General features: G+C 41.9%; 1 protein-coding gene across 3 annotated transcripts in view; it reads left to right on the top strand.

Annotated features, from left to right (window-relative positions):
- The window catches only part of WDTC1 (WD and tetratricopeptide repeats 1), a 62404-nt gene that overhangs the window by 23480 nt on the left and 10989 nt on the right, over nt 1–27935 (top strand). For all 3 annotated transcript variants that reach the window (XM_014853583.3, XM_014853581.3, XM_070510626.1), the window contains exons 4-10: nt 18116–18162; nt 18564–18675; nt 21731–21918; nt 24343–24525; nt 25280–25374; nt 25779–25894; nt 27414–27489. In XM_014853583.3, the coding sequence (XP_014709069.1) occupies nt 18116–18162; nt 18564–18675; nt 21731–21918; nt 24343–24525; nt 25280–25374; nt 25779–25894; nt 27414–27489 (817 nt within the window). The remainder of the gene's footprint in view (nt 1–18115; nt 18163–18563; nt 18676–21730; nt 21919–24342; nt 24526–25279; nt 25375–25778; nt 25895–27413; nt 27490–27935) is intronic.

Below are 27935 nucleotides of genomic sequence, written 5' to 3'. Positions count from 1 at the left end.
GGGAGACAGAAAGAACAGGCATAGAGGTGGAAGAATCTGAGGAGAACATGGTATCATGGAAGCCAAGGAAGAGGAAATGTTCAAGTGTAGTGATTTTTACAATCTTAACTCTTAATAGTCTATCTTACTTCTCTCTTTCCTAGTTTGAGGATGGAGGGGATGCCTTTTTGTGACTCCCTCCCCAAATAGTAATAAAAATGCCATTATTAGCTCTTTGACCTTGGATAAGTCCTTTAACTTCTAACACCCATTTCCTCATCTATACAGTAGTATACAGGGGCTGGCCCAGTGGTGTAGTGGTTAAGTTTGCATGCTCTGCTTCGGCGGCTCAGGGTTTGCAGGTTCAGATCTCGGGCACGGACCCACACACCACTCATCAAGCCATGCTGTGGTGGCATCCCACATATAAAATAGAGGGAGGAAAAAAAGTTTCCTAAGATGCTAGTCCTAAGATGCTGATTTGATGGCATCTAACTTTTAAAACCACTTTATGGTCATTTCCTTCCCTTGTTTTATTTCCCACCCATTGTTACATGTGGACCACACATTGGTTAACAACAGTTGATTTTTGGCATTAGGAAGAGGTGATTAATGGGGGTTGGAAGTGGGATAAAAGAGGTAAAATCAACAGTAAAAGCTCCTGTCTTTTTGTGGTTTATTGATTATAACGTTTTCTTCTTTATTATCTGGGGGAAACTTTTTTCCTGGATTTCCTAATTTACTGCTTGTATGCTTTTGAAAAATGCAAAAGGAAACAAAGAGAACTCTCAGGTTTGATTGGCTTTTGTGATTTCCTCTGTTTAAGTTAGCCTTCTTAACCTTGTCCCTATTCAACCATACTATTTCTCTACCTTCCAGCTTCATAATGTGGCCTGATTTTTACTTTTTGACTTTCTAGTTTGCATTTTGAGTTTCTTAAAAATTCCAAGTTTAACCAGTCTGGTATCTTGTTACCTTTCCTGTATATTGGTAGAATTTGTACCCACAGAGATGCCTATTCAAAAAGCATCCAAGTTAACTTGGGTAACTATTTCTTAGATATTCTTTCCATTGTATTCATCCTACCAGTTCCCCAAGCCTCTGAAAAATCTACTTTTCTAAGCTGATTTTCTTTATTTTTCTTATTTCTTTCCTGAAAGTTCTTGTCTTCTGTGACCAGTTTCCATCCACCTTTAGGTCTTTTCATTATTTTGTCCCTGGTTTTTCTTCCTAAAGAAGATCTGAATCAAGAAGTACATCAGTGCTGTTGCACTCTGCCCTCTTGTGATGGGAAATTGTCCTTGGCACTCTCAAATCTTGGCACTTTAGATTTTTTAACTAAATCATGATCTAAAACTGCTCATTGCATTGGAATCAAAAAGACTTGGAGGTTTGGATGGATGACATGAATGATGCTTCTTAAACATTTTCTTCTTTAACCTGTCATCTGACTGTTAGGCACTTTCTTTTTTTATTTACTTCTTTTTTTCTTTTTTTCTTTTTTCTTTTTTATTGAGTTAATGATAGGTTACAGTCTTGTGAAATTTCAGTTGTACATTATTGTCTGTCAGTCGTGTTGTAGGTGCACCCCTTCACCCTTTGTGCCCACCCCCCACCCCACCTTTCCCCTGGTAGCCACTAATCTTTTCTCTTTGTCCACATTTTTAAATTCCTCATATGAGTGGAGTCATACAGAGATTGTCCTTCTCTAACTGGCTTATTTCACTTAACATAATTCCCTCAAGGTCCATCCATGTTGTTACAAATGGGACGATTTTGTTCTTTTTTATGGCTGAGTAGTATTCCATTGTGTATATATACCACACCTTCTTTATCCAGTCATCTGTTGATGGGCACTTAGGTTGCTTCCACGTCTTGGCTATTGTAAATAATGCTGCACTGAACATAGAGGTGCATGGGACTTTTGGAATTGCTGATTTCTGGTTCTTTGGATAGATACCCAGTAGTGGGATAGTTGGATCATATGGTAGTTCTATTTTTAATTTTTTGAGCAATCTCCATACTGTTTTCCATAGTGGCTGCACCAGTTTGCATTCCCACCAGCAGTGTATGAGGGTTCCTTTTTCTCCACAACCTCTCCAACATTTGTTACTATTTGTTTTAGTTATTTTTGTCATTCTAATGGGTGTAAGGTGATATCTTAGTGTAGTTTTGATTTGCATTTCCCTGATGCAAAGCGATGATGAACATCTTTTCATGTGCCTATTAGCCATCTGTATAACTTCTTTGGAGAAATGTCTGTTCATGTCTCCTGCCCATTTTTTTTTTTTTTAATTTTATCCTTTTTCTCCCCAAAGCCCCCACGTACATAGTTGTATATTCTTCGTTGTGGGTCCTTCTAGTTGTGGCACGTGGGATGCCGCCTCAGCGTGGCTTGATGAGCAGTGCTTTGTCCGCGCCCAGGACCCGAACCAATGAAACACTGGGCCGCCTGCAGCGGAGCGCGCGAACTTAACCACTCAGCCACGGGGCCAGCCCCGTCTCCTGCCCATTTTTTGATCAGGTTGTTTGATTTTTTTTGTTGTTGAGTTGTGTGAGTTCTTTATATATTATGGATATTAAGCCTTATGTCAGATGTATTACTTGCAATTATTTTTTCCCAGTTAGTGGGTTGTTTTTTTGTTTCAATCCTGTTTTCCTTTGCCTTGAAGAAGCTCTTTAGTCTGATGAAGTCCCATTTGTTTATTCTTTCTGTTGTTTCCCTTGTCTGAGAAGACGTTGTTTACTTATTTTTGATCAGGTAAACCTTCATATGGTTCTAATTTTAAAAGTTTAAAAGATCGTCTCTGGGGCTGGCCCCAAGTGGTTAAGTTCACATGCTCTGCTTCGGGGGCCCAGGGTTTAGCAGGTCCGGATCCTGGGTGCGGTCATGGCACCGCTCATCAGGCCACACTGAGGCGGTGTCCCACATAGCACAACCAGAGGCACTCACAATTGGAATATACAACTATGTAATGGTGGGCTTTAGGGAGAAAAAAGAAGGAAGAAAAAAAAGAGAGATTGTCTCCTTCTCCACTCTTTGTCCCAGCCATCTAATTTACTTCTCTGGAATCAACTAATGTAATCAGTTTTAGTATCCTTCCAGAGAAATTTTATGCATAAAATTCTCACCTTTTCTCACAAATGTTAGCCTAACATATTTACTGCTTTGTACCTTACTTTTTTTTGAGGAAGATTAGCCCTGAGCTAACTACTGCCAGTCCTCCTCTTTTTGCTGAGGAAGACTGACCCTGAGCTAACATCCATGCCCATCTTCCTCCAGTTTCTACGTGGGACGCCTACCATAGCATGACTTTTGCCAAGCGGTGCCATGTCTGCACCTGGGATCTGAACCAGCAAATCCCGGGCGGTCGAGAAGCGGAACGTGCAAACTTAACCGTTGGGCCACCAGGCCGGGCCCCTGTACCTTACTTTTTAATTTTAAAAAGATACTTTCATGATTTTACCATGTCAATACATAAAGATATTTCTAATTTTTAATTCTTTCATGGCTTCAAAGTATTCTGTTGTATGAATATACCAAATTTATTTAAACTGTCCCTGTTGATAGACATGTTGATTACTTACAGTCTTTTGTGTGTGGGTTATTCCTTCCAAGGAAAATCATTTGGCACATGTGAGTGTATATCTATAGGATATATACTTACAAGTGGAATTATTGATCAGAGGGTATATGCGTCTGTGATTTTGATAAATATTAACCAAAATTGCCTTTCATGGAGTTTGTATCAATTTATAGTCCTATCAGACACTTTCACTTTTATATCAAACATAATGCTCAGCAAATGTTTGTTCTCTCCCCAACCCCAATCTCTTCTCCTCCATGTGTCTGTCATTATTCTGAGAAATTTCACAAATGAGTGAAACATGATGGGCTGGAGAGGTCTCAGCTGTCTTCCTAAGAGAAGTGTAGTCTAGGTTGATACCTGAAGGATGGATGGGAGAAGCTAGCTAGATTTGGGGCAGGTCGGGGTAGGGAGAGTAAAAATTCTCGGCTTTGGGGGCAGGTAAGTTCTCGGCTCGGAGAACAGCATATGAGTGATGCAAGAGAAAGCAGACAATACTCAATTCAAGAGAAAAGATGGTCACAGAATGCAAGTGGAAGAAGGATGACAGATGAGGTTGGTGAGGTGAGTGTGGGTGAGATGTTCATAATAAAGGATGTTGTAAGCTATGTTGAAGACTATGGACTTTATCCTAAGGGCAGTGGAGAGCCATTGAATGGTTTTTACCATGAGAGCAATATGATCAGAATTAAGCTTTAAAAAAACGTTAATCTTGGCTTCAAAATGAAGATTGCAGCAGTTTAAACTAGGGACAGCCAGACCATTTAAGAGTCTGTGGCAGTGATTCAGGAAGAGGTGACGGGTTACCTGAGCTAAGATAATGGTAATTTGGATGGAGAGAAGTCAGTGAATTTGAAAGACATTTAACAGGTAGAACTAACAGAATTCTTGGTGACTGAATGTAGAAAATTAGAAAAAGAGAGGAGTCAAGGATGAAGGTCAAGTTTCTGGCTTGAGTGACAGGGTAAATGATAGTATTATGTGCTGAGTTAGGGAGCACTGGAGAAGGAAGAGATTTTAGGGGAGGTTATGGATGTTCTGGAGCTGTAGGCCATGTGTTGTTTAGTGCTTTCTGGATAGGTAGTTGGAATACTTGAGTCTGAGCTTAGGATAGAGGTACACACTGGAGATGTCGATTTGGGAGCAGTGAGCAGCACATAGATTGGAGCAATGAGAGTGAGTTGTGATTGCTTTTGGAGAGTGTGAAGAGTGGGAAGAAAGCCTAGGATGGAGCCATAAAGAAGACCAACGTAAGGGCCAGTTGGACAAAGAAGAGTATGCAAAAGATGTCAAGAAAATCATCTAGGGGAGTAGGAGGGAAAACAGAGGGTGATGCTGCAGAACCCAAAAGAAAGTTTCATTGAGGAGGAACTGGTCAGCACTCTCAGATACTGTCAAGGGGCCAAGTAAGATAAGGGCTAAGATTTAGGGCAAGGAAGTTACAATGGTAAGCTTGGCAAGAGCCATTTTTGTGGTGCGTGGTGTAGACAGATAGAAATGGGTTGAGGAATTATTGGGAAGTGAGGAAGTGAAAATATTGAGTATAGACTACTCTTTCAATCTGGCTGTAAAGGAGAAGAGAAATGGAAGGCCATAGCTAGATGTGGATTTGGCATCAAGGAAGTTTTTTAGATTAGAGAAACTTGAGCTTGTTTAATCCCAAGGGGAAAGAATCAGTAGAGAAAGGGGAAGTTGAAGATACAGGAGAGCTAGAAGGTCATCTGGGGTTGGGGTTTTGTCAGATGAATGTTGCAAGAGAATGATTGTAGTAATGAATCATGGATTCTTAGGAGGATAGGGAAGGAAATAAAGACATGCGGTTCCATGTAAGGAGAGAATAGAAGAGTTGACTGACTGATCTTGGAGGACTTGTTGAGGATGAAGAATCATTGAGGCATGATATATATATTCACTTTTTTCACTTACCAGTATGTCTTGGACATCACTCATATCAATTCATAGATTTCTTTTTCACAGCTGCATAGTACCCTATTATGTAGATGAACCAAGATTTATTCAATGAATTTCCCATGTGTGGACTCTTAGAGTTGTTTCTAATAGTTTGTAATTGCAACAGTACCTTAACGAATAACCTTGTACACATGTGTTTTAGTTTTGCTGGAGATGTATCTTCAGCAGATGTAAAAATTTAGAAGTGGGATTGCTGGCCGAAGGGTAAATTGTATATGTGGTTTTGTTAGATATTGCCAAATTTCCTTCCATGGGAGTTGCACCATTTTGGCTTCCCAGTAGCAATGCATAAGAGTGCCTATTTCTCCACAACTCTCCAACAGACTGTATGGTTAAGCTTTTGAATTTTTCACCATTCTAACAAATGAGAAATGGTGTATCAATATAGTTTTAAGTTACATTTCTCTTATGAGTAAAATTGAATATCTTTTCCATATCTTTAAGGGCTATTTTAATATAATTTTTACCAATTTAAGTGTAACAAAGGAAGGGGAATAACAATTTATGTATATACCTGCATATTTTTGCAAACACAAGCACAGAATGGATAAGCAGAAACAATGAAGTTGGTCATCTCCAGAGGGTGGAAGGTATAGAGTGGAGGGGTAGAGAGAGGGCAGTAACCCTCTTCTGGACTTTCTTGTGGAGTCTTTTAGAACCGTCTTGAGGTTTTGCACATTCAAAAAGTAAAATTAAATCAACAGAGATGGGGAGGAGGATGCTAACTAACCCAAGTAATTTTTCAACACGGTACATTGACTATATATTTTAAAGACAAAATAAACTTTAAAGAAATCTTGATTCAACTCTAGTTAGTAGATTTATCATTTGTAGTGGTATTGCTATAGCAATTCTGTAACTATTTTGTGTGTATTGTAGAATTGAGCAAATGAGCAATTATATCAATGAGTAAATTTATAAATGTTAATATATAATATTTATAATTATATTAATATATAATAAATATATTTATAATTATATTTATAGTATATTTGTTATATAAAATATATAATTATAAATATAATATTTATAATAAATAGATATATCATTATGTTCCCTTCTCACTGTGGGATAAGGGAAGTTCAGATATGGAATAGGAAAACGCAAAGAACAACTCTCAAGTATTGGATTGGAATTAGCAGTATCAGTATGAACTCATTGTTTTAAAAATACATATATATTAATATATATTTATATATTATTTCCATCTCTGTCTTCTGAAAGGGTCCAGAAGCAGTGATACCCCAATAGCTTTGAGTTACTGGTTTCTAAATACCATTCCCCACTACAAAGAACCAGAGGTCCTTGGAGAAATAACTGATCCCAGGTCTGGGACAGGGAGTGTACAAGATGAACCTACAACATTTTGTGGCAGAAGATAAACAGAAAGTAAAGAATTATACGAAAAATGATAGGGACGTATCATAAGGACACAGGAGCTACCTTGAAGGACATGCTACTGGCCAGATCTGTGAGCGTCAGGATGAATAATAATAGTAAAGAGTTAACACCCACTGAATAAAAAATATCTGAGTTTGCACTGCTAAGAGAGAGAAGGAGGGAGAGGAGAAGGGGAGGGGGGCAGAGAGGGAGAGAAAAGCGCTTCATTCTAGTAGATTGCCAGCTACTAAATGAAGAAATGATGGAGTTGGAAAATCACCATTTTATAACCGTCATACCCCATACCAGTAATTGGTTCAGGCAAGAATAATCAGTGAATGATTGAAACCATTGGGTGGAAATCTGATGGAGGATGGGATATTTGCACAACGTAAAAGTATTTCCTCACAGATAACAAAGGGAAAAAGTAATATAGTAGAGAACCCTGGTAGATACGACCTTAATCAAGACAAATAGACATCATATGCCACCTGATAGTCTGCACTGAGGAGGATACAAGATCACTTAGATAGTGTTTCTGTCAAAATGCATTACGTAAAACTAATCATGAGGAAATAATCAGACAAATCCAAACCCACATTTCTCCAGAACAGATTGTCAATGTCGTAAAAAACAAAGAAGGGCTGAGAAACTGTTCCAGATTAGAGGAGGCTAAAAGGGGCTGGGCCCGTGGCAGAGTGGTTAAGTTCCCTTGTTCTGCTTCTTTGGCCCACGGTTTTGCAAGTTTGGATCCTGGGCGTGGACCTAGCACTGCTCATCAGGCCATGCTGAGGCGGCGTCCCACATAGCAGAACCAGAAGGACCTACAACTAGAATACACAACTGTGTACTGGGGGGCTTTGGGGAAAAGAAGGAAAAAAAGATTGGCAACAGATGTTAGCTCAGGGCCAATCTTTAAAAAAAAAAAAAAGGCTAAAAAAGAAAATAACAGCTAAATGCAGCGTGTGATCCTGGATTGGATCCTGGATCAGAAAAATCAGAGACATTATTGGGACTGTTGGTGAAATTTGAATATTAAATAATAGTATTGTGTCAGTGTCAAATTTCCTGATTTTTGATAAATGTGCTCTGGTTAAATAAAAGAATGACCTTGTTCTTAGAAATACATACTGAAGTAGTTAAGTGTGTAAAGGGTCCTGAAGTCTGCAACTTATTCTCAAATGGTTCAGAGAATAAAGTATGCACACGCGTGTGTGTGTGTGTGTGTAGAAAGAAAAGGAGAGGGAGAGAGAGAAAGCAAATACAGCAATGTTAACAATTATTGAATTAAGGGAAAGGTCTGTGTGGGAGCTTTTGTACTATTCTTGCATTTTTTTATATGTTAGAAATTGATTCAAAATAGAAAGTTAAAAATGTTCAATAAGAAAATACAAAGAACTGTTATAGTGGCAGCAACTGAATGAGACAGCCAGAATGGAGGTTGAGATTAGAGGATTTAAATTTAATATTAATTAGGATTAATTCTGAGATGTCCTGGCATATAGATCAAACCAGTTCTCTGTTTTCCTTGGACATCTTTGCTGAGCATTCCAGATTCCCCTTGAGTTATATGTGCTAGTTCATCTTCTCTCAGTGAGTTTTATTATCATAACTGAACAGGAGCCAAATATCTTGGGATTCCAATTTGTGGCCTGCAGTCCTCACTTTTTGGGGAGTGGGACTTGCTTTCATTTTTGGTTGTATCACCAGGATCTTCCAAGTCGACCTTAAAGTTCTGATCACACTTTGATCTATTCTATTTCTTCACTTGTGAGATTTCTTGGCACACTGTTAGACAGTTGGTAGAGAGAGGGAGAGGAAAGGAACGTCACTTTATAAATAAGGAGAGTAAAACTGAGCATTTCCAAGGTCACCTAAGTGGTGGAAATAAAATTAATAAGATTTATATCAGGCCTCTCTGGCTCTAGAGTTCATAGTCTTCCCACCTCACCCATGTGTCTGCTTTTTAAAAGATTTTATTTTTCCTTTTTTTTTCTTCCCAAAGCCCCCAGTACACAGTTGTGGGTCCTTCTAGTTGTGGCATGTGGGACACTGCCTCAGCATGGCGTGATGAGCGGTGCCATGTCCGTGCCCAGGATCCGAACTGGCGAAGCGCATGAACTTAACCACTCAGCCACGGGGCTGGCCCCATGTCTGCTTTTTAAAAGGGCTTAACAAATAGTTCTTGACTTGGTAGATTTATTCTCTTGCATTGTTAGTTTTCTTAATGTGTTCCTTAAGCAAATTGCAAACATTATATATCTCACCTTCACAATTGGCCTGATTGCTTTTTTGTTTCTTGTATAATTTGAGCATAAATTCACTGATAACAAGTTGTATCAAACTAGATTGACTTTCTTTTTGAATATAGTTGTTAGACCAGGGCAGTTTCATAGTGTAACTTTATTCTAACAGACTTGTCTGAGTTTTTTTACAATATCATTTTAGAGAAGTAAATTAGATACCAAGTTTTTAAAATAGTCACTCTCAAAGAAGAAGATGGAGAGGAGACTTGACTTTGTGAGAGATTTCAAGGACTTTCCTGTAGGTCAGGGGTCAGCAAATTAGGGCCTGTGGGCCAAATCCAGCCTGCCCCAGTGTGTTTTTATAAGTTGGTTTGATTTTATAAGTTAATTTTTAAATTTTATTGAAGTGTACAATTCAGTGGTATTTTAGTATAGTCACAACATTGTGCAGCCATCACCACTAATTCTAGACATTTTCATCGCCCCCAAAAGAAACCCTTTACCCATATTAGCAGTTACTCCCCTGGCCCTAACCCCTGGCAACCGCTAAGCTACTTTCTGTCTCTGGATTTTCCTATTCTGGACATCTAATGTAAATGGAATCATACAATATGTGGCTTTTTTGTATCTGGTTTCTTTTCGCATTGATGTGTTCAAGATTCATCACGTGAGCGTGCATCAGTACTTCATTCCTTACTGTGGCCAAATAACATTCCATTGTATGGATTTACCACATCTTGTTTATCCACTCAGCAGTTAGTGGACATTTTGATTGTTTCCGCTTTTTGGCCATTATGAATAATGCTGCTGTGAACATTTGTGTACAAGTTTTGTGTAGACATATTGTTTTATATTTTTAGGTATACTTAGGTATATACCTAAGAGTGGAATTTCTGGGTTGTATGGTAACTCCATGTTTAATTTTTTGAGGAACTGCCAAACTGTTTTTCGAAGTGGCTGCATCATTTTACGTTCCCACTAAACATGTATGAGGGTTCCAGTTTCTCCAAATCCTTACCAACTTATCTATCTTTTTGATTATAGCTATGCTAGTGGATGTGATGTGGTATTTCATTGTAGTTCTGATTTGCATTTCCCTAATGACTATTGATGTTGAGCATCTTTTCATGAGCTTATTGGCCATTTGTATATCTTCTTCGAAGTGTCTATTCAGATCCTTTGCCGGTGTTTTAATTGAGTTATCTATCTTTTTGTTGAGTTCTAAGTGTTCTTTATGTATCCTGGATACTAGACCCTTATTAGATATGTGATGTGAAATTTTTTTCTCCCATTTTGTGGATTGTCTTTTCACTTTCTTAATAGTACCTTTGATGCACAAAAGTTTTTTGGGGTTTTTTTTTGTTGGTTTTTTGAGGAAGATTAGCCGTGAGCTAACTGCTGCCAATCCTCCTCTTTTTGCTGAGGAAGACTGGCCCTGAGCTAACATCCGTACTTATCTTCCTCTACTTTATATGTGGGACGCCTACCACAGCATGGCGTGCCAAGTGGTGCCATGTCCGCACCCAGGATCTGAACCGGCAAACCCCGGGCCTCCAAAGCGGAACGTGCAGACTTAACCCCTGCACCACTGGGCCAGCCCCTCCACTGAGCGTTTCTAACTCTCATGCTCATTGACATTGACTTTTTAAGTGGAACTTCATTATACAAGAGCTTAGGTCTGAAGTCAGTGGGTAAGTTAAATGTATATATGACTGGGTTGCAGTTAAGAGAGGGTCCTTACATGTTGCTATGCAAACTGGGCCACAGGCTTTATCTCCAATCCAGATAATGTCCTCAAAGATTCTTTAAGCTTGTTCCTAAAGCCTGACATACCTGTCTCCTTCTGGGGTTTTTTGATGCCTCTCTCCTTCCTCTATTATGGTAGAACTTTGTCTCATGTTGCCATAGACATGGACCTGTCTTTGTTTATCCTACTATTTATTCCCTTTGCTCTCAGAACCTTATACATAATGGTGTTGAATAAATGAGTTGTCTGTTTGGTCAGAGTTTAGGATAGCAATTTAATAGCTGCAGAAATAACCCTTTTGAAAAAGTAAGTAAATAGAAAGGAATTCAGTTGTTCAAGATGTATACCCTTTGTGAGTATCCTAGCCATGTGGAGGGGTCTTCAAGGGCGGGATCCAGAAGGAACACACATGGTTGGCAAAAGAAGATAGCTGAGGGCTAGTTCCAGGGATGGGAGCCAGCGTTTCCCAAAGTGTGCTAGGCACCTTCCGTATATTACATCATTTAATCTTCACAGTGATCTTGTCAGGATGGCATTATCATCATCCCCATTTCCAAATGAAAAATCTATTGCTCTGGGAATCTTAAGTGACTGCCCAAACACCTAGGAAGAGGCCAAGCCAGGGTTGAACCCAGACAGCTCTTTCACTTTACAATTCTGCCTCTCACTAACCAGCCTCATGTCCTCAGCTTCCTCCTGTAAAAAAATAAATTTGGACAAAAGGATCTCTAGTCCTTTTGATTATACCAGGATATACTTTGATTGGCAGACTTCCTAGCTCTTTGCTTCTCTTTTTTTATTCCCTTAATGCAATGGGTCCCAGCTTTTTCCCCTGGCAAAGATGACATTATTTTTCCCCTATGGACCTCACATTTTGATAGATTGTTGCATACTAAATTGCACTTATTAATAATGTTTCCTGTTTAAATATACTTCTCCACACCATGACTGCTCATTAGAGTTCCTGAGTAGCAGGGCCTATACCTTGGGCGACAACACAGATTTTACACATTTCCAGTCAAATGCAAAAAACCATGACATTATGCCTAGTGTGGGCTGTCCAGTCATCTGTAAATGTTCTTCTCCCACTTGACTTTTTAAATAGATCAAATCACCAAAATTGGAGCTAACGTAAATGTACAACACTAAGGTAGAGGTGAGTATAGTTTGACCTTTGGAGGAATATTCTGTAGCCATTTGAGGTGATGCTATGAGGAGATCATAATAACATAGGGAAAGGCTAATGTTACAGGTTTGGAGAAAAGAAGGAGAAAACAAAACCTCTTCAGCTCTGAGAAGACAGGAGATGTGTCCATCTGACTCAGTTGTGTCTCTGAGCCCAGTACAATACTGGCAGGCACATGGCAGACATTTAAGTTTTAATAGAGACAGCTCATAATTTAAAAAGGTGGTATGACATCACAGTTAAAAGCTACACTCTGGAAACTGTCAGTCCTAGGTTCACATTCTGGCTACACTGTTTACACAATATGGAGTATTAACCTTTTCCTCATCTGAAAAATGAGAATAGTAATGCTGTTTCTATCACAAGATAGTTGTAATGTTAGCTAAAAGCATATATGAAGGGCACGCTATTGACCCTGGTACCTCTGAGATAGTGTTCAGTATATATTAGTGACTGCTACTGCTATTATTATTACCTTTTTTCTCTCTTTCTTTATTCGGGTATAATTTATGTAAAAATAAAGTGCATAGGTCTTAAGTATTGAGTTAGATGAGTTTTGACACTTGTGTAACTACCAATCACAACAAGATAGAAAATACTTCCATCACTGTAGGAAGTTCCCCTGGTGCCCTTTGCAGTCGACCCTCCTACCTCAGAGCAACCGCTTTTTGGCTTCTGTCCCCACAGATTAGTTTTGCCTCTTCTACTTTATGTAAATAGAATTATACAGTATATATTTTTGTGTGTTTGGCTTCTTTTGTTTAGCAAAATATTTTTTGAGTTTCATCCATGTTGTTGCACTTAGCTATTGTTTGTTCCTTTTTATTGCTGAGTAGTATTCCACTGTATGGATATACTGCGTTTTGTTTCTCCATTCTCCTGTTGATGACCATTGGGTTATTTTCAATTTTGAGCTTTTAAAAATAAAGTTTCTGTGGATATTCTTATACCAGTCTTTGTGTGGACAAATGTTTTCATTTCCCTCGAGTAAATACCTAGAAATGGAATTGCTGGGTCAAGGGTGGATATAAGCTTAACTTCATATGAAATTACCTAGCAGTTCTCTAAGGTGATGGTAGCAATGAGATCTCTTTTTAATACAGGTAGGAATAAGAGTGGCATTTGAGGTAGTCCAGCATAGCCAAAGAAATACTTTGGAGTCCTATTGACCTGGGTTCCCATATCTCTGAGACTTGGTCTTACCTGTAAAAAGGGAGTGATAATGGGATCATGTCTATTGTTAATATCTAGTGTTCTACCCAGCAGTGGCATACCAAGGTGGGAACAGTAACGCAGGCTGTAAGGGGGTTCATAGTCTGTAAGGAATTTAAAAGCAATAATAAAACCAACTAAAAGTCCATTTGTTTTTTACCATCATTATGCACCTACAGTTCTGAGCGGTGTCAGTGATAAAATACCTCTCCCTGCCTTCTTCTCCTCCTGTACACCATGCTACCTAGCAAATTATAGAGACTTATAATAAATAGTAATTATGATCAATATTTAATAGAGTTAAGCAGGAACTAAGAGTTAGGTTGCAATTTGAACTTAAGTGAGATTTGGAGCTTTTATTGCAGGTTCTTTCTCTGTGCATGTTCTGTTTCCTTCAGGTCCCTGGTGTGCAAGGCTTACCCTAAGTAGAAACATTTCCAGGGCTCTAGGGAGGCACACAGAGGTCTGTTCCTCTCTAGGAGCCATCTCTGAACAATAGTTCCTCTCAATTCCTTAAAAATTTTAAGTTTTCTCCCCTTCTTTTTTACCCACTTTTTTAAAAGATTTATTTGTTTGTTTGTTGTTTGTTTGTGTTTTGAGGAAGATTAGCCCTGAGCTAACATCCGCTGCCAATCCTCCTCCTCTTTTTGCTGAGGAAGACTGGCCTTGAGCCCACATCCATGCCCATCTTCCTCTACTTTATATGTGGGACGCCTGCCACAGCAGGACTTGATAAGCAGTGCATAGGTCCGCACCTGGGATCCAAACCAGTGAACTCCAGGCTGCCAAAGTGGAATGTGAGAATTTAACCGCTCCGCCACTGTGCTGGCCCTTTTTTACCCACTTTTTAATTCTGATATGTCATAGGTATATTTTCTTCCAATGTATTCTTCAATGTAATTATAGATTGTGTACCTATATCTAGGCCAGCCTTATTTATCAAGGCCAAAATAACTCCTCTTAAACACTCTGTTCCTTGTAAAGTAGCTTTTCAGACCCGTTCTAACTTATAAAGCCCTGTATCAGTTTTTTTTGGTCAGTAGTTACTTTGTATTTTTGTAGAATCTGCTTTGAGCTTTCTCTTTGTGTTTTCTCCAACTTACCTGCCTCTGAGCTATTTTTTACTCTGTAGAAATGAATCATAAGTATCATATTTGTCCACTGTGGCCTCTGTCTTCTGTGCTTTGGATGAGTTACTGATTTGAGGACAAATACTGTACAGTAATTTTGGAAGCATTCGTGCATTTCTCAGACAGTACTTAAGAGCCTGCACTTTCAAGTTAAAAATCCTGCTTCCTGTCACCACTATTAGCCATGCCACATTAGGCAGGTCCACTGTGTGTGGGGTTGTTTTTGTTTTCACACCACAAAGCAATTCTCTGACACCAGCTGGGTGCCATATAATTTAACTCAATTCTGACACTATCCATCTGGAGATAGCATCATTCCACAGGTTAAGACCTCTGTTGTACGATACTGCCCTGCTGTTTCCACATTTCCTACCCCCACGTCAGATGCCAATCTCAAGTCCAGGTTGTCACATGTGCTTCTAACCAACCGGCTATAGATTGGAGGTTCCAACCACCTCCTCTTTGGGTTTGATTATTTTGCTAAGGAGGCTCACAGAACTCAGAGAAAGATTTTACTTACTAGATTACCATTTATTATAAAAGGATATAATACAGAAACAGCCAGATAGAAGAGATGCATAGGGCAAGGTATGTGCCAGTCTCAGAGCTTGCATGCCCTCTCAGATCATGTCTCCCCAAATCAACACATGTTTACCAACCAAGAAGCTCTCCAAACCCCGTCCTTTCGGAGCTTTATGGAGGCTTTGTTACATAGACCTGATTGATTAAATCATTGGCCGTTGGTAATTGATTCAACCTCCAGCCCCTCCCTCCTCTCTGGAGGTCAGGGGAGTGGGACTAAAAGTTCCAACTCTCCAATTGTATGATTGACTCCCCTGGCAACCAGACCCCTTCCTTAGGTGCTTTCCAAAAATCACTTCGCTAACATAAACTCAGGTGTGGTCAAAAGCGGTTTGTTATACATAACAAAAAAAGGCACACTTTTTGCTTTTATCACTTAGAAAATTCCAAGAGTTTTAGAAGCTCTGTGCCAGAAATAGGGATGAAGACCAGATATATATTTCTTATTACAAATCACAATATCACAGCAGGTTACCTAACCTCTCTAAGCATTGTTTTCTTATCCATAAAATGAGTAATGATACGTGTTCCTTAAACAAGATAATGGATGTAGAGTGCTGTTTCAGTTTCGTATTGTAGCCATAACACACACATCACCACAAACTTAGTGGCTTAAAACAACACAAATTTATTATCTTACAATTCTCTAGATCAGAAGTCTGGCATGGCTCTCACCAGGCTAAAAGCAAGGTTCTGACAGGGCTGTATTCTTTCTGGAGGCTGTAGGATAGAATCTGTTCCCTTGCAATTCCCAGCTTCTGGAGGCTGCTGCATTTCTTGGCTCATCACCCCCTTCTTCCATCTTCAAAGCGAGCAACAGCAGATCAAGTCCCTTTCACACCTACATCTCTCTAGTTCTCTGCAGCCAGGAAAGGTTCTCTGATTATAAGGACACTTGTGATTATATTGGGTCCACCTCAGTAATCTAGGATAATCTCCCCATCTCAAGGACCTTAACCTTAATCACATCTGCAAAGTCCCTTTTGCTACCTAACATAACATATTCATAGGTTCCAGAGGATCAGGACATGTTCGTCTGTAGGAGGCCATTGTTCTACTTACCAGAAGTGCTAGCACCCTGCCTAGCTCTTTGTAAGCCCTCAGTAAGTAGCAATCATTCAAGGCCCTAGGTACTCTGGGAGATTGTAAGCTGAATATGTGATCCCCAGGCACAAGTAATTTACAGCCTGGTGGGAAAATGAGAGGGCTAAGGACAGAAATGATTCTGACCAAGAAAGGATGGCCAGAGCCATGTGTGAGGTTTCCACCAAGTGCCATGGGAAAGTGAGATGCTCAAGTCAGCAAGTGATGTGACAAGTTTGAACAGAGTGAATGTGTCTGTAATGTACGTAAGAGTAGAACCTGGAAAGAAATGAGATTCAACCCAGATGAGAATCTTTACTGGACAAAGGGTAAGAGGGAAGAAGGCAGAGGAGAAGCCTTTTCTGACCAGACAGTCAGGGGATTAGATTTGTTCATATCTCTCAGTTCTTTCCACTAGTCCCACTGGACTTATTTGCACCTTCAGGCAACAGATATGCGCCAGGCACTGTACCTGGCCTTGGCAATGCAATGAATACAATACACAAAGCCTGCTTTCTCAGGGCTCAGTCTGGTGAAGCAGACAACCACGTTGACACAGAGCCATAATACAGTGTGACAGTAGGAGCCCACAAAGGGTATGTCTCCCTCCCAAATTTACAGGACAGGAAAGGCATCTTGAAGGAAGTGCTTATAAACTGAGACCTGAAGAATGAGTTGGAGTTTATCAGTTAGGATGCTTTGGGCCACAAGTAACAGCCCAACTCAAATGGCCTTAAACAGTAATGAACTGATTGGCTCAGTTAACTGGAAGTCCAGAAGTAGAGTAGTCATTAGGGTTGGTTACTCTGGTCACTCTGGCTCCATATTTCTATCTTTCCCTTGGCTGGGCTTTCCTCTGTGTGTTGATTTCACACTCAGGCTGGCTTCCCTCATGCTGGCAGTTCCAGGTGTCACATCAGTACACCTAGCATTCAGAGGAAGAGAGGCATCTCTTTTATAGACTCTGTCCTGAGAATGAGAAAACTCCTTTTCCAGAAGCTCCCAGCCACTGTGCCCCTTGCATCTGATTCGCATCACAGGCTCATGTCTGAGCCAATCCCTGTGCCCAAGTGAATGCCATGTCCAGTTGGCTTAGGCCTAAGTTCCTAAACCTGTCACTGTGGCAAGGACAATGGATTGACACGTCCTAAAACACATGGTCTGATTTGGTACAGGGAGATGATTAAATGAAAATCAAGGTACCATTAGGAATGAGGGAGGGTGAGGGAACAGAAGGAACGGTGTGCAGGAATGCCTCGTGACTTGTCCTCTCTTCTCCCACATAAGACTTGTTTCTCCCACTTCCTGCCTTCTGCTTTTCGTGGATTCTGTTTCCTGTAACTCTTCCTTTGCCATGATTTCTCTCTGTGCGTACTTTCAGATTCAATGTCTGTTTTTAACTGCCTCACTCTCTCCATGTTTCTCAATTCAAATCCCAAGCTCAAGACTCTGGTCCAATTTACCTTGCGATACCAGGCTCCACCTACTCGAAGGAAGCTCCAGAAGATCAGAGACTTTGTTTTGTATGCTACAGAATCCCTGGTGTCTGAACAGTACCTGGCATGCAGTGGGTGCTCGACAAATTAAATATGTGCCTAATGAATGAAAGATCAACCTTCTAGTTAGTGGGCTGCCTTTGAGTCAGATGCTTCTCTGGGCAAATTTTCTGTGGCTGAGGGGATGTCCCTTCTAGTGGTAGGAGCAGAAATTTGTTTGGGTCTCACTTCCACTGCTTACTGTTATCTGAACTGCAGTGTACTTTTCTGCAAAATGGGATCAATTCTGCAAAATTTCTGGCTCAGAGGTGTTCAGTGTCAAGTGAAATCATGAGTATGACATACTTTATATATGGAAGATCCCAGGCAGTTTAATTCAATTCTGGTCACATGCACCTGGAAAACGTTGATGATGGAAAGGCTGGTTTACCTGTTCAGTTCCGTTTCTCGATTTTGAGGTTCCCAGGAGAACCTCTAACTAGCTCTCTCCTTGTCCTTTTCTGTTTGCTTCCCCAGGGTCACTCAGGATGTGTCAACTGTCTGGAGTGGAATGAGAAAGGAGAGTAAGTATGAGCTACAGCACCTGGGAGTGCTGGAGAGGGGAGTAGGGAGGCTGGATGAAGGGGACTTTCCATTCTCTTAGTTGATCTAAGGAAAAGAGTGAACCCAATGAAAAGAGACTGCTGCTTTCTGCTATGTTCTTATGTTTAGTCCATCATTATACACACACAAACAATGAATCCCAGAGAGATGGAAGGTTGGATGACCTTCCAAAGAATAATGAGAAATTCTCAGGCAAAATAAAAGAGAATCAACTAATGTTTACAAGATAACCTTAAATTCTATGACATCTACTGTTCTTCAAGTTCTTTGTGGCTTCACTCCTTTTCAACTGGGAATGTGGGACAGGAGGAGGGGGCCCAGGAACTTGAGGAGAGGTCAGAACCACTCACTGTGCTTGCAGCTTGCTGGCCTCTGGTTCTGATGACCAGCACACGATTGTGTGGGACCCGCTGCACCACAAGAAGCTGCTCTCCATGCACACGGGACACACTGCAAATATCTTCTCTGTCAAGGTGAGCAGGAAAAGCCAAAAGAACAAGTGAAAGGGGTGACTGGGCTGTGCGCATGGTCGTGTTTGCATGCCTGTGACCCATGTACCCCCGAGGTGACAGACACTTTTGTGTTTTGAGCATCCAATGGTGATTCCTGAAACCCCATCTCTTTTTCATGCTCTGCTTCCTTTGTTAGAGCCAAGAGGCCAGCTCTAGATGAATTTATATTTATGTGAGTGGTGTGGTGGGAGTTATGGTTCCGAGCATGAACTTAGATAGCAAGCAGACCTGTGTTTGACACCTTTATCTGCCTCTTGGAAGCCGTGTGACCCAGGCAAATCACCTGACCTCCCTGAGTCTGTTTACTCGTCTGTGAAAAGGAAGTAACTAAGGAAACCCCCCCCCCCATTCATGGATAAATGAGTAAATAAGTCATTTAATTTAAAAAAGGGAAGTAGCAATCCACAGGGTTGATGTTACAGTATTGAGATGATTGGTTAAAAAAAAAAAAAAAGCCCCAGCACAGGTACTTCCAGCTGTTCTACCTTTGAGTCTGCTGATCTGTTGGTGGAAGGGAGCTGAGCTGACTTAGAAGTGTCTTCAGACCTCTGAAGTCCTATTATGTGGAAGTGACATGAAACTTGTCCCTTTTGGTCCCGGAGAACAGACGTAGACTAGTGGCTGTAAGTCCACAGAAGCAAATGTGGGCCTAATGAAGGAAGAGATTGTCTGATGCTTATAGCTGTTTGAAAAAGGTAGGATAGGCCCTCTGAGGACGTAGTAAATGTCCCAGCACTGAGGTATTCTCCTTGCTGGGAACTTTATCTGCCATGTTTAAAGTTGGAGGAAATGACCTTTAATAAAGCACTTTTCCAGCTCTGAAATTCTATAATGGATGTATGTGAGAGTGAGGCTGTCCTTTGGAAAGCCTCACTAATCTAAGAAATATTTTCCTGATTAGTATCGAGAGGAGTTACAAGACACCTGAAGAAGAAGGTAGCTATGAGAGCTCAGAACCTACTTATTTCCCTTAACCCCACCTCTTTCCCAAATTCTGATTCTCATCTCCTTTCCAGGGACCAATTCTGTGAATTTCTGTGATTTTAGAGACAAAACAATGCTGATTCACCTCCTGCATGGTGAACAGAAACTGCTTTCTTCACACTGAGAAGTATTAGGTCTAGTTTGAGTCTGTGCCGTGGGATCTGGGGAAGGGATTTATGCCATCAGTTTGGCATCATGGAGCACAAAACATTGAATTCAGAGACCAAAATTTGACAATGGCCTTGATACTCCCTAGTAATAAGACCTCAGGCAAGGCGCTTATATTCACAGACCCTCAGCCTCCTCTTCTGTTAAAAAAAGTGTAGAAAAGTATTCTTCTGTCTTGGGGTAGTAGAACACTGCAGATCTTTTATTTAACCCACAAGCTCCCCCTGGTGGCAGCTACAGTGTATGATGAGTATGGCAACAGCCACAAGCTCTTCCCAAGGGCTCACCTCTTTATCTCTGTTGTGCATGAAGCATATGCTGTCTCCAGATAGGATTAAAGACTGCTAGTTATCCCTAAAAATGGTTAGATTCCATCTATTTCATCTAGCTCTTGTCCTGGTGAGCCAATAGAGAAGTGTATGTGGAAGGAGTGAATTGTTGCTCTTGCGTGAACATTTAAGTCAAGCAGGACTTTAGCTGTTTAAATGCAGCATAGTGGCCCACCCCCAGCACCCATTCAGTGTTCTTGTGGGTTGGGAGAAACTTTTCAATTAAGAAAAAAGATAATTCAATCTTTTGAACTCACGAAAGAAGAACTCAACTCAGACTACACCCAAATATTTTTCTTCCTCAAAGCTAGGTGATAGAACTGCATACTTTTTAAAAATTACTATTCAAAGCTGTTTGTGGCTCTTTTTGGTTTGTTTTTTTTTTTTTTTGAGGAAGATTAGCCCTGAGCTAACATCTGCTGCCAATCCTCCTCTTTTTGCTGAGGAAGACTGGCCCTGAGCTAACATCCATGCCCATCTTCCTCCACTTTATATGTGGGACGCCTACCACAGCATGGCTTGCCAAGTGGTGCCATGCTCACACCCAGGATCCAAACCGGCAAACCCCAGGCTGCTGAAGCAGAGCGTGCACACTTAACCGCTGCGCCACCGGGCGGCCCCAAGTTTGTGGCTCTTTTGTTTTTACCATATGTCTTCTGGAGTATGTTGTTCTCATCTTCACCAGAATGCTGGGGCTCTCATTCTTTATAATGGCCACATGGAGATGTATCATCTCTCTGCTCAGCCCTTCCCCAGTCTGACATTTGAGGCATTCCCGGTATTTGCTATTATAAGGAGTGCTGCTCCGAGCATTTCTGCACAAGTCCCTTTTTTCTTTAAGAATTATTTCTCAGAAGAGGAAGTTTGAGGTCAAAATATAGAAATAGTTTTTACTTTGTTATCTGTTGCCAGATTGTAGTCCAGAAATATTTGAACCAATTAAAAACACCTCCTCCTTTAAAACACTGAAAGTCCTTTTCATTTTAAGACTAATTTATTACTTAATCACCTGGTTATTAAATAGTCATCATGAGGCAGTATGGCATGTGAGCATTATACAGACTTGAGTTTGAACACAGTCCTGGTAAATGTTAGTGCCAAACCTCAGTTTTTAATGGGGTTATTTAGAGTTTATTATCTGGGTTTTAGAGTTTATTATTTGGGGTTTTTTAATGGGGTTATTTAATACGATAAAGTACCTGCCCTGGTGTCTAGCACATGGTAGATGCTTACAGCTATGATTATCATCCACTCAGCTCCTACCTGGGGAAGAATCAGAAGAAAAGGGCTCCTTAGGTAGTCTGATTTGACATAGGTCAGGATCATTCTAGCAAAGTAAAGGTGCATGTCCCGATTTTGACCTTATGAGCTGATGCTTGAAATCCAAAGTTTTCTTGGTGGGTTGCCTTTGATGGGCTCATTTTCTTATCTGATATGGAGAGGGTAAGAGGGTGCTAACATCCAGGCTAGTCTCCTTCCATGGCCAACCCTACCTCTACTGCCTGGCAATCTCTTCTTCAATGTCTCCTGAGCAGTTCCTGCCTCACGCTGGGGACCGCATCTTGATCACGGGGGCAGCTGACTCCAAGGTGCATGTCCACGACCTGACAGTAAAGGAGACGATCCACATGTTTGGAGACCACACAAACCGGGTGAAACGCATTGCCACGGCGCCCATGTGGCCCAACACATTCTGGAGTGCCGCTGAGGATGGGCTTATCCGGTAAAGGCCTGGGGCATCAAATGGGGCCTGTGCCTTCCCTGCTTCCACTGCACATTGGCTTCCCCATCGTGTCTGCCCATACTGCTTCCTTCCACAGGCCTGGCTCCTTCCCACCAGCTGAGTTCCAGCCATGTTTGTCTGCCCAGGGCAGTTGTCTGTAGACAATACTCAGCTGGGAACGTTTGCTTACCCTACTCTCTCCTTCCCCACCTTTACCCTCTCCTGCCCAACATCCAGGCCCGCCAGCCTTCTCTCACCACCTCAGATGTCCAGAGTCTGCCTCCTCTGGGCTTTCACACTGCTGTTCCCTCTACCTGGGATTTTCTGTCCCCAGCTCTTTCTGTGTATGAATCTTTCCCACCCTAAGGAGATCAGCTTAAGAGTCACCTCTTCAGAAGCACCTTCTCTGTCTTGTCTAAAGTACACCCCCCCTCCATTATTCTTTGTCTCAGTGCCCTAATTGTATCCTCTATAACTCTAATCACTATCTGCCGTTCTTTTATTTTATTTACTTGTTGGTTCACTTTTTTGTCTATATCCTTCGCTGAGTAGTAAGCTCTCTCAGAGCAGTTCCCTGTCTGTCTTGTCCTTGGGTGTGTCCCTAGAACCTGCACAGTGCCTGGCACATAGAGGCTCTTGATACATTTCTCTTGAACATTTGGTTAGCAGGCATATGCCTGAGGGGGAGAGCCAGCCAGAAATGATAAAGTGGACTGTCCCCTTTTCCAGTGCCCTGTCACACCTTCCCTTCCCCCTAAAATTGTCTCCTTGCCCTTCTTTAACTCCTTTCTTCAGATGTGACCTTAGAACTTTTTTCTTATTTCCTCAACCTAGTTTAATTGTCTCCCTTAAGATCCTGTAGGACTTTGTGCTCTTTTCCCTGTTAGAAAGGAGGAGTGGTATCTAGTCGTGTATGCACTATAACACAGCAGTTAGAAGCAGGGCACTGAAGTCAGACAGACCTGGCATCAAGTCCTACCTCTGTCATTCAGTGTTTGACTGGAGCAAGTCACTTCACCCCTGAACCTCAGTTTCCTCATGTGTAAAGTGGAAATTATCATAGTATCTCCCTTGTTGGCCTGAGCATTAAAATTAACCTTAGCATAATACTTAGAAGATAGAAAGCACTTGGTCAGTGGTGAGTCCAACTCTGCGTTGTTCTTGTTGACCTTGACTGACCAGACTGTGCCAGGGCAGCAGGTGGAGGCTGAGTGTCTAGGGCATGGGGAAGGAGCCTAAGTGTTTAGGTGCAGGCACAGTCATGAAGGTGTCCTAGCAGAGGGTGAATATCAGCTGGGCTTCCAGAATAGACAGGATTTGGATGGGCAAGGAAAAGCAGAGTAGACTCCCCAGCTGGAGCAGAGTTTGTGAAGTTAGGGGTAAAAGAGGCACGGATAGGATGAAGAGTTCTGTAGTTGTAGTTGACCCATGTTTAGAAAGCTGAGGAACAAGGTTGGAGAGGTATGTGAAGCCAGGTTTTGAAAACCAGACTGAAGAGTTTGGTGAAAGTAAACTAAAAGTACACTTATGCTAAAAGTATTGAGGAATCTCTGCAATTTTTTGAGCAGGAGAGATAGAGCAAAAACAATATTTTAGGAAGAGCAGTCTGGTGAGGATGGCTTAGAAAGATAAGGCGACAGTGAAGAGATTGCTGAAGATTTCTAGGCAGGAGGTGGGTGAGCACATGGGTGATATCCCTCCCAGTCTGAATGTGCCTGTGTGCCGGCTGCAGAACAGTCCCGAGACTGCAACGCCAGGCTCTGTTCTGCGGGTGGGCGTTTTGGCATGACCTTCACCACCTGGATGGGATTCAGCCTTGGCTTGGCTCTTGGTGTTTGTGGGTAGCTCTTAGATGACCTCCAGATTCTCTTTTCTGTTATCTTCCTACTTCTCCTTTTTCCTGCAAGAAACTAGATTAGAATTAAGAAGCAGAGCAGAGTGGTTAAAATGCAGTCTTAGGAAGCTGTCCCCCTCTGCGCTTACTGCGGTGTCATCCCAGGCAGGTTATTTAACTTCTTTGAACCTCAGTGTTCTAATGGTACCTAGGGATGGTGGGAAGAGTTAATTAGATAATACATGTATAACACTTAGGGACAATACTGGACACAAAGCAATTTCTCACTAAGTGTTAGTAATCAGTAGTAATAGTACTTAGCAATAATACTGACATCTGTAAAAAAAAAAGGTACAGTAGTATTTACTGTAAGGATTTGTATTAGAATAAAACAGAATGTGTGAAAAGCCAACTACAGGTCTGGCACACAGTTGGCACTCAAGAAACAAGAGTGGTTTTTGATGTTCTCGTTATTTACAAACAGGTCCAAAGCCCCTCCCAATCCCCTTACCTAACAAGGCCTTGGCTTCTCCTCTGTCTTCTACACAACCACCCAGCCCCCAGTCCCCTGACTCTGTCCTCTCTCACAGCCAGTATGACCTTCGGGAGAACAGCAAACACTCAGAGGTGCTGATTGACCTGACAGAGTACTGCGGCCAGCTGGTGGAGGCCAAGTGCCTCACCGTCAACCCCCAGGACAACAACTGTCTGGCGGTAGGAGCCAGCGGGCCCTTCGTGAGGCTCTATGACATTCGCATGATCCATAACCACAGGTATGAATAACTCAGCCTCCTGTGGGCAAGGCCCCAGGAACCTGCTGCCCCTTTCCCTCATTGCCATGCCCTCTTCTTTTTAAGGTGGGTTTGTTAAATATTTGATTTTTAAAAATTTTTGTCTATGCTTGTTTTGGAAAATATGAAAAGTATAATAAGGAAATTACCTGTAATCCATCACCTGAAAAAATTACTGTGTATAGTATTTTCTGCTTGTTCTTTTACTATAAATGTTTGTACAGAGTTATAATCTCGTACCTGTAATTTCTTTTTTGTACGTGTAATTTTATTTTATTCTTTTTTTAAAACAAAAGTAGAATATACTCAAAACCTCCACAGAAGTCCCAGACTTGAGCAGCTCCTCCAGCCTGGGTTTTCAGTGGACTTCTGGGACAGGTGCAGGAACATGTGGCCTGCTGTACTTTCATTCGTGGGTTTGAGTGACCACTGTTGCTCCTCACACACTATATGACTTGAAGTAGGCCTTGAGCCTTAGCTTCTTCATCTGTAAAATGGAGATAATAGTGTGGTCATAAGGACCAAGACAGTTGGCAAGACCTACTTGTAAAGCATTATAATGTATGTGTCCACAGCTGTCTAGTTGGTGGAACTTTGAGGTTGCTGAGGTAAGGAAGAAAGATACCTCCTGTGTCTCTCAGGGACACAAACTTAGGTTTTCCTCTAGGGAGTGTGGTCTGGTCTAGCCAGGGCTAGTGCCAGGTGTTATAACCTATATGGTTTGCCTTCCCACCAGAAAGAGCATGAAGCAGAGCCCTTCAGCAGGTGTGCACACCTTCTGTGACCGGCAGAAGCCCCTTCCGGATGGTGCAGCCCAGTATTACGTAGCAGGTAGGGCTCAACCAGGCTCTGGCCCCAAACTCTTGGCTGGGTGCTGACTCTCTCTGGGGCAGTTCAGGGAGGCAGTGTTGCATGGTGGCCAAGAGCAAGGATTTTAGAGTCAGACAGACCTGGGCTTTAATCCTGACTGCCATTGACCAGCCATCATGTGACCTTTGGCAAATTACCCTCAATAAGTTTTAATTTATTTTCTGTAAAATGAGGATGTAATGACTAAATGAGATAAAGCATATAAAGCAGTTGGCCTAGCACATATAGTAAGGGCTCAGCACTTACAGCTGCTTTTATGGTGAAAATGATTGCTATCATGATTATATGACTGACTTCACAGAACTTTCTGTCCCTTTTGCGGGGGACTGGGAGCCTCACACTAGTGACTGGGCTGTTCCCTGCAGGTCACCTGCCAGTGAAGCTGCCTGACTACAACAACCGTCTGAGAGTGCTGGTTGCCACCTATGTGACCTTCAGCCCCAATGGCACAGAGCTACTGGTCAACATGGGAGGGGAACAGGTATGTATGGCTGCCCAGGGTGACTCTGCTCTCCCCCTTTATCCAGCAGCCAGGGCTGTGTACCTCACGTCCACTGCCATGAGGGAGATAAGAAACCTCATTGTACATGACTTTACAGTGAAATGTAGGAGTGACATGGAATCATTGGAATTCACAGAGAGGTGCCCTGGCCTGGTCTTTTTCTTGAGCATAAGCTTTTGAATTGACAGACCTGTCTTCAAATGTTGGCCTTCTGGTTACCAGCTGTGCACTGTGACTTTGAACAAGTCTCTTCATTTTTCTGAGACTTAGTTTCCTCATCCACTATTTTCCTAGGAGGAAATCCTGGGGCTCAGAGGACGCAGTCAGGTTGTGGTTTAGGGCCAGTTTTGGGAAGTATTTTTTGATAATGTCAGGTTGCTAAACATTCTGTTTGCATGTTCTCAGTCAGGATATTTAGTAAGCTTTGCATAAATTCATTTATTCTACACTCACTCCCTGAGCACTTCCTCTGGACTAGCATTATCAGATACATGAGAGAGACAGGGGCTGGCACCGTGGCCGAGTGGTTAAGTTCGCGCGCTCTGCTGCAGGCGGCCCAGTGTTTCATTGGTTCGAATCCTGGGTGCGGACATGGCACTGCTCATCAAACCACGCTGAGGCAGCGTGCCACATGCCACAACTAGAAGGACCCACAATGAAGAATATACAACTATGTATCGGGGGGCTTTGGGGAGAAAAAGGAAAAAAAAAAAAAGAAACATGAGAGAGACAAATGCAAAATATGATCCATCTCAGGCTGACAGGGGAGACATGGCAATTGAAACAGTTGATGATATTACAAGGCAAGGTGTGATTTTGTACAAAAGAAATGGGTTGGACAATAGGTGAGCACCTGAGTTCAGCATAGGGCCCTGGTTTCCGATTGCTGAGCCATCTCTGGCCTAAGGTAGCATAAGGATGAGTGGAGAAGCAGTCTAGCAGAGTGGTTCAGAGCCAGACAGACCTGGTTTGGGGTCCTGGCTGCTTTTATGGCCCTGGATAAATTACTTAAACTCTGAGCCTATATTTCTTCTTTAAAGGGAGTGATGATAATAGTACCTCTTCATGGGGTGGTTTCTAGATTGAGTCATATAAAACACTAAGCATAATTTCTGGAACAAAGTAAGAATTCAATAAATGTAATAATAGATAATATTTACTGAGGGAAGTAACTAGCAGTGTTACTTTGGGCAAACTGCTTCCCTTCTCTGAGCCTTTAGTTTTCCCATCTGTAAAATGGGACACTTGGTCTTGTGACCTCTGAGACCTTGTAAAAGTGATTCTAATTAATGACAGTATTTCAGGCAGTCCACTCTAAGGGCCAGGAACTGGGAAGATTTTCCTGTCTGAGGCATGCTCCACAGAACCCCTCCTGTCCTTCCTTGATGATTCCCTGCTCAACATTCACCGTGTTCCTGAGAGCCACCAAGGCCTTGCTTGTGGTTCAGCCACACTTACCTCACAGCCTCCATCTCTTTTCTTGACCCCTCTACTCTAGGTCTATTTGTTTGACCTGACTTACAAGCAGCGGCCCTATACCTTCCTCTTGCCTAGAAAATGCCACTCCTCAGGGGGTAAGTTCTCCTTTAGGGTATCCTTTGGGGTGTCTCTTCTGGGGAGCTTGAGTGTGTGCCACCTCTGGTGAGAACCTACCCTTACCTTGGGCTGTGGCTGTGATTCTCCAAAAGGAGCAGATTCTCTGAAATAACACTGTCTCTACAGTGAAAAGGAAGATAATATTAGGTCAGAGAGATCTGTCAAAGGGGTTTACGTCACAGCCTTTTTCACTTTCCTCTGAAAAAGCAGATTCTTTCCATAGCTTGGCTCTTGAGGACCTGAAGTAGTCGCCCTTCCCTCCTCATTGACTTCTTTGTAGCCCTACAGTTGCTTTAGTCACCTCCTCTTCCCCCTGCTGCTACCCCCACCACGGGCTAAGGGTAATGCCAAGTTGAAGCTGTGTCCCTTTCCATCCAGCAGAGGGCGCAAAGGCTTTTCTTTATGCCCTTGCCTTATGATCTGT

Source organism: Equus asinus, chromosome 5 (genome assembly GCF_041296235.1).
Source record: "Equus asinus isolate D_3611 breed Donkey chromosome 5, EquAss-T2T_v2, whole genome shotgun sequence".
Lineage (NCBI taxonomy): Eukaryota > Metazoa > Chordata > Mammalia > Perissodactyla > Equidae > Equus > Equus asinus.
The sequence above is the reverse complement of the archived record's forward strand: the minus strand, read 5'-3'. Positions and strand labels throughout refer to the sequence as shown.